Source organism: Plectropomus leopardus, chromosome 16, assembly GCF_008729295.1.
Source record: "Plectropomus leopardus isolate mb chromosome 16, YSFRI_Pleo_2.0, whole genome shotgun sequence".
In the NCBI taxonomy this organism is placed as follows: Eukaryota; Metazoa; Chordata; class Actinopteri; order Perciformes; family Serranidae; genus Plectropomus; species Plectropomus leopardus.
The window spans coordinates 16,871,234-16,878,970 of NC_056478.1; the positions used below are offsets into that span (position 1 = coordinate 16,871,234).

Sequence of the window (7,737 nt, forward strand, 5' to 3'; positions counted from 1 at the left end):
AAAGCACATACTTTCATATTGTAGCTTAAAATAAATGTTCAAATCTCAGCTCTTCACAGCCCTGTTGAGCAGACGGAGCCTGCATGTGTACAGTGTAAAAGGCTGATCTGAGGCCTGTAGCTGTTTTTAATGCTTCCCACTGAAAAAGCTCATCAGCACCTGAAATAACTCGAGGCGTGCTGCGTCTGCTACATCCTCTTCCCTGGATTGTTTTGACTGCATGATGGAGGGCAAACGTTAAATCTCTATTTCTAATTTTAACCCGGAAAAGTGTCACTCGAAAACAGCATGATAGGAGGCAGTCAGGGTCATCGGCGCTTCCGGCCGCATGAATCAAGACTAAATGAATGCGGGGCTTCAGAAGCCATTGTTTCAACACATGCGGGACAAACGGGGGGGAGACGGTGTCGATGCACGACAGAGAGGGGGAGAAAGCGAGGAGGAGTTCATATTAATTGTTAGTGGAAAAATACACATGATAAATTCTGATAAGTTGATTTTACTCCTTTAAAAAAAAAAAATCTAGGAAACCGATTTCCTTGAAAAATGTTCGTAAATTTATCAATATTAGTTTAAGTTTACTTTGTATCTAATAGCTACATTTACTTATAATTTATCTGTAGATACTTAATTCTGTGAAGTCGTTGCAACTTAAAAATAAGTTTATTGAAATCAGTCTTTCTATATTTTAGCAACTTCAGTAAGCCAAAAAGACTCTCCTGTGCTGCACTGTAAAAACTGACAAGTTGATTTTTTACTTTTTTTTAATCTAGCGAACCAATTGCCCTGAACAATGTAGGCAATTGTAATTATTAATTTATGTTTACTTTATAGTTCATCGTACAGTTAGCTTAAAATGTAGATATATTACTTCATTTTGTGAAGTTGCAACGTAAAAATGACAAGTTGAATTAAATCAGTCTCCCTATGTTTTAGCAACTTCAGTAAACCAAGTAGGCTATACTGAGCTATACATTTGTATTCTGCTGGTTTTAAACAGTCAGTCATATTTGTATTTTAACTGCATTGGCAAAATCCTCATTGTGATGATCAAGTTAAGTCAGACTAACTTGGTTTACTGAAGTTTCCAACACTTGGAAAGAACAAGGTAACTGTCATTTTTAAGCCCCAGCAACTTCAAAACATTAAGCAAATTTCAAGTAAAGGTAACACTTCAATATAAAGTTAACATAAATTAAGATTAATAGTTATATTTACTAACATTTTTATAGGCAATCGTTTTTCTATATGTGCAGGATTTTTTTAAATTTTATTTAAATTATAACATGTTGTTGGCCAGGACCCAACGTGTGAATCTTGAGGGGCCTCGCGGATGAAGTATCGCCTCTGAAGTTAATTGTGTTTGTGCTTTTCGAAGGGAATCGGTTTCCTCTGTTTATTATGAGCATGGAGACGGATTTGCGTCACCGTGCAACTTGCAGGTCGAGATAAAGTTGCACAAATATTGAAAAAGGGAAGTTCTAACAGTCATTATAAAAGTCCCCCCTCCGCTCCGGAAGAAATAAGGATTTCTGCTGTATCCTAAAATACTAAAGCAGGTTCTATTTTGGGGGCAAATCTAGCAGGAATATCCGCTCATTTAACACGAATCACAGCCCATCAAAAACAGGATGAGGGGAGCTAATAGAGCCTCTCCTGGGCTCGGGGTCATATGATTACACTCCCATTCTATACTGTCAATTATTAAATATGTATTTATAATAAGTAAAGTGGCATGTTTTTCGATTTGATTTTTTTGACGTTTTTGCAGTATTTTGTTTTGAAAACTGTCACATCGAACACATTCTTGAAAATATTTGTACTCTACAGCATGCACTCATCTTCTTATTATGTATTTTCATGCACAAAATTGGAAATTAACATGCAAATCTTAGTATTTTTTGCGCTCTGGTGGGTGTGGGTTCTCTTTAAGTGATCAATCCATCATCTCAGGATCAAAATTGTCCCGGTCGTGTGTGTGTGTGTGTACGTGTGTGTTACATATCATCATCCTCATTTATAAGGGCGTGATGTGAGCGAGTGCAAAACATTCATTGGCTCAGAAAGCGACCAATCAGTGTCAGCGCAGGAACTTCAGAGTGGAACTGCAGGGTTTGGATTTCAGAGTTGGGAGAGCGATTTTGGCACTGACACAAAGAGGACGGTCATCTGTCTTCCCCCCCTTAAACGCAATCCCTGCTTTTTTACATGCCTGTCCGTTTATACCCTCTTCTGAGAAACAATACGCGACAGGCTGCGGGATGTACACGGCCGGGCTCAACCCGTTTTACGCGTCAAATTTTAGCCTCTGGTCCGCGTACTGCGCGGGGGGCTTCGCTGTGGATACCATGAAGAAACCCTCGTTTTGCATCGCTGACATTTTGCAGGCTGGAGATGCGGAGAACATACCGGGGTCGTCGGCCCTCGTGGTGCACATGGGACACCACCAGCACCACCACCAGCGCGCGCAGCACGGCCACTCCGGCAGCTCGCCGCTGCGCCCTGCTCCCGTCGCGCCGGAGCCGTCCGTGTACGGCGCGAGGGTGAGTCCGGCGTCTCCATACCACAGACACGGACTACAGCTCACATCAGTCTCCAGGACTGCATTTAACTCCCAACAAGCTCCCCCGCCTTCAAGCAAAGACCTCAAATTTGGAATTGATCGGATATTGTCGACGGACTTTGATCCAAAAGGCAAAGAAAAGTCGTCGTTAAGAGGTGAGATTTTATTATTTCGCAGCGTATTTCCCAGCAGATACGTGTTTACAGAGAAGCTTCCTGTCGTGTCAGCCAAAGATTACAATACATAGACGTGTGTTTTATGTCTTTTTTTTTTTTGCTAAAATTAAGTGACACAAGATTAAACTTTAAGATCTGCATGCAGCTTGTTAGTTTATCGCACTGAAACTTGTTCACAGAGTAGTAAGAGCGCAAAAAGCTCCATAACTTGCAGTTTAAGGAGTCCTGTGGGGAACTCCTTTGCTCTTTTGCCCCCTAACCAGAGAGGTCAGAGGTCAGGTTCAGCTGGAAGTTTTGCTTCAAGTCACATCAGTACTCACACTTGAACCCAGACTTTGAATTTTTCTCTCTCTAAATAAGCCCATCATCTCTCGCTCTTACAACAGATCTCACATCCATCGTTAGCTCGAACCATCAGTCAGGGATCCACGTCCCCATTCAGCCTCCGGCCAGCCAGTACTTCTCCTCCATAGACCCCGGGATGAGCGACGCGTCCTCCATGATGAGTTCACTAGGCAGCAGCAGCAGCAACAGGCATTCAGGCCAGCATCAGTTTCAGGACACCTTCCCAGGTAGCCACCACATGTAGGACTGAAGCAGACAGGAAGCTGGCCCCGTCCAGCTCTCTGTTTGTTTGTAGGTGTGAGACACGGGCACTGGTTTTTGTTCTCTGTTGTTTTAATCTCATGTCCTCCTCTTATTTTTTAGGTCCGTACGCTGTCCTCACCAAAGACACAATGCCACAGACGTACAAGAGGAAGAGGTCGTGGTCGAGGGCAGTGTTTTCAAACCTGCAGAGGAAAGGACTGGAGAAGAGATTTGAAATACAGAAATATGTCACCAAGCCAGACAGAAAACAGCTGGCCGCGATGCTCGGGCTGACAGACGCTCAGGTGAGATGTGTTGAGGTTTACCTGCACAGGTCTTATGTTTGGGTCACATCTTGCAAGAATGAGTTTTAGTTGTGACTCAAACCACATCTGCACAAATGGATTATTTTTCAGGTGTGCCAGATGAATAGAATAGATTATAACATAAGAAATAATAACAAAATAAATAATCTTTGCAACATTTCCTTTAAATATTTGCAGTATCAACTATCAAATTAAATACGATTATTGTGTTATAGGCTTATCTGTCAACCCGTTTATATTGTTATATTTTAATGTCTGTATGTTTTATTATGTAGTTTTATTTTTGGATGCCATGGTGATGTTGTAGATATATTATTTGCTGTAAAAGAGAAGTGCAATTTGTTGATTAGTTCCTTAATAAATTGGCTTCAGTAAGAATAGCCTTGTGGTGATCCAAGTGAACAATAAAACCACAGGGCCATAGCCAAAATTTTAGAAACACCAAAGTCATGAGCCCCCTTAACCCCCCTTAGGAAAAAATGGCATAAAAAATAATTTATTTATTCATTTATTGACTTTGCCATATTTAATAATTCTGTTTACATTTCTTTTTTTTTTACTTTTTTAAATTCCCTACAATGCATGCTGGGTCTAAATGCTGACATTTTTACTCTTCCAGCTATTAAAAATACTCAAAACAACCTATAAAATACCAGCCACAGGCAGCTAAAAACTAAAATTCCCACAGAAATTGCAGTGAACAATGGCCACTGTGTCCTTGTTGACAGCTCTGGCACTGACAAACCATTGAAATGATATGAAATTAAAACTTCCATATTACAGGGTCGGTTGCACTTACAGTCTTTAGGCCAAAGTAATATCACACACTGAATGGTTAAAAAGGAATATTTTGTTAATTTTCTTATGAGATACTCACATGTTTGCACAACTTGCACAACAAGTAACAAGAGCTTTATATTCAAAATAAATTGATAATTGGGGGGAAAAGGAGCTCTAGATCCAGATGTTAAACTTGAGTTGGCACAGCTGCATCATAACTCGTGCAACCTGATTGGCTGAAAGACTTCCCAGTGAAATCTCACCATATCTTGAGTCCTTGTTTACATTTCATCATACATCAGGGTCACTTAGTCTCACCCAGCAGCATGTCAACATTAATGAGAAGGGACACACATGATCTCAATTTAATAATTATTTCTAAATAACATTGTATTTGAAAATATTCTGTATATTATTATGCTCAGACAAGGAACATATTTCCTGTCATCTACTAGTGTTCAACAATGTTTTTACGCAATATTTACACTTGTTATGCAGCTGTTGTGCAGCTCTCCCTTCCAAAGGAGGTTTTTGAAATGTGTATTTTTTATCAAAGTGAGAAAAAAAGAGTATTCTTGAAGCACTATATCCAAAATATTTAAAAGGATGTGACTTTACTTTTTATTTTCTATAATAAGGCCTATGTTATTCCACAAGGCTCTGCTCAAATTTAACTTAAAAATATCAAGGAAAATGTGAGAAAATCAAATAAAGAGAAAATGCTGCAGTTGTATGTCCGTGAATAACAGTGTGATCTAACAGCGTCTGTGCGTGTTTTCAGGTGAAGGTTTGGTTCCAAAACAGACGCATGAAGTGGAGACACTCCAAAGAAGCGCAGGCCCAGAAGGACAAGGAGAAAGAGCAGCCGGACAAGAGCGCGTCAGAGCCGGGCAGCAGGGAGCCCAAAGAGCCGGCGGAGGAGTCTGAGTGTGAGAGCGAGGGACGGAGCGAGTGTGAATCCGACGACGAGGCTCCGGAGGAAAACTCTGACGGACATTTGGACATTTCCGAGCCAACAAACAAAACCAGCGTGATCATGAGTGGCAGCGGGCCGGCAAGCAACGCGGAGGCGGCGGCCGCACTCACAGACACGGAGGCCTCTCAGATACTCATATGAAAGCAGCTTATGAACGACAAGGGTTTTTTTTTTTTTTTTTTTAAATTTGACAGAAGAACGACAGTGATGTTCATCTGGAGTGTCAATTCAGTAGCAAGACATCTGCAACGTAAAGCCAGGCCTGTATCTGTCTAATTCCTGGGAACAAGTGGAGCAACAACATATTATTTGTTCTATAAAACAAAAACGCATTAATTTTAGCCCAGACACAGACAACATAGTCCAAATGAATTTGTTAATTTTATTACATTTTGAATATTTTTTTTACTTTCTTTCAGGCTCTATTGATAAAACCACAGGCTATTTAAAACATTTTTTATAATCGGCCTCCAGTGTCTCCTTACTGCCGTTTCCTCTCGATGGCTTTCGTGTGCATCATGTTTTCCTCAACTGAGGGAAATAATGCGGTTGTGAATTTTTTTTAGGTTATGAACCACTCGTTTTCACGTGATGAATGAAATTTCAGAACATCACAGCAGTGTTCATGTATTATTTGTGTTGTCTGGATATATAGTTGTGCTATTTTGTTAATAATAATTTGCACTGAAAATATTGTAATAAAATGTTTCTTACTTTGAAAATCGTATTATTATTATTATTATTATTATTATTATTATTATTATTATTATTATTATTATTATTATTTCACGAATCAGGTCAGAAGCCTAAAAAAACCAACGTGTGTGTGTGTGTGTGTGTGTGTGTGTGTGTGTGTGTGTGTGTGTGTGTGTGTGTGTGTGACAGAGAGAGAGATAGAGAGAGAGAGAGTTTTATTTTTTGATAGTTTTATGTTTCATTTGTTTTTACGTTTTAAAAAATGAAAGTCCCAGTTGCCGTCAAAATAAACCAAATCAAGGAGAAGTTGCCTGCAAGTAAATATTCAACAAAATAAATTAAAATTTAAAAAAAAGAAGCGGAAACTCGAGTTGCCATGCAAGTTGTGGTCGTTTATTCCACAAAAATAAATAGGTTACCAAAAGTCATTAGCATATGGCTATATATAAATACGAGTCGAAATAATTTGCTCTGATGTTGACTTTTAATTTTGTCTAATAGTTTTGAAAATTATAATATAACAATAGAATAGATTATATATTGGTATTATTAAATTATTAAGATATAGAATAATATAATATTCATTCATTAGAATTAAAACGAGAGAAGACATGGGCCTTATTTTCATCGGGTCATCGTACGTCTTAAAGGTTGAGTGGATCAAATCATCCCGCCATGATAAATGTAAACATCTTCCTCTTCTTTAAGCGCATGCATGTAATTCAGATTCCTCCTGAGGACGTTGCAGCTCTGGCAGAAAGCGAGAGAGAAGAAGAGGGTAATTTATAGTTTGTATACATTTACTGGCTCCAGATAGAAACGACGACCCGGATGAGTATATTTTATATATCCAGACGCAGATACAATCAACATCTCCTCCTTTTATAGCGCTGCTCATAACCTCCCTCTGCAGAGTCCGCCTCAGATCTGCTCCCTCTTAATATGAATAACAATGAGGGAGGACCGCGTTGTGTTGAAATGTCATTTCTCAATCAGCCTTGATGCTGAAGGTCAATGGTGACTGCTCAAGATTTATACGATAGGAGAAATCTACATTATTGCTGCAACACATGTCCCAACCGTGCACATGCGCAACACAATTAAATAGTTAAAGGATGTTTAATGACATGATGTCATGACTCACCCCCTCTCTTTACATGTCTGTTAAGTTTATCTGCGTCTGTCAGAGTAATTATATTTTATAGGAGCACATAAATCTGGAATAACCCGTGATGACTCTTTATTGTCATTCCTCAGCTTTCAGTGTCTTAACAACAAGTTATAGTTTTCTGCTTTGTTGCCTAATGTTTAAGTATTTCTAGTGCAAAAACATGATGATCAATCCAGAAAAATCATACTGACTAAGTGTTTTCCAAACAGATGCACATCAGTGACACATAGATTGTGTAAGATAAGAGGTTACATTTATTTAAGAGCTGCAGAATATTATCATTTGGGGGGTTAATCTTGAACAATCTGCCATTGTTATTAAGAGGTTTGTTGATGGAAAAATAGTTCTGATGGAGTATGATGCAGCTTTCAATCAAGTTTAATTGGTTAAAATAAACAACAATCACAAAAACACCAGTGGTGGAAGAAGTATGCAGATATACGTCAGAAAAAGTAGCAATA

The 7,737-nt window shown here is 39.0% G+C and overlaps 1 protein-coding gene across 1 annotated transcript; it reads left to right on the forward strand.

Annotated features, from left to right (window-relative positions):
• Nucleotides 1–2,069: 2,069 nt before the first annotated feature.
• hlx1 (H2.0-like homeo box 1 (Drosophila)) lies at nt 2,070–5,598 on the forward strand. The gene is made up of 4 exons (XM_042503445.1): nt 2,070–2,718; nt 3,126–3,311; nt 3,448–3,632; nt 5,215–5,598. Exons 1-4 carry the CDS (start codon nt 2,262–2,264, stop codon nt 5,548–5,550), a joined length of 1,164 nt encoding a protein of 387 aa, XP_042359379.1. The 5' UTR covers nt 2,070–2,261; the 3' UTR covers nt 5,551–5,598.
• The last annotated feature ends 2,139 nt before the right edge of the window (nt 5,599–7,737 follow it).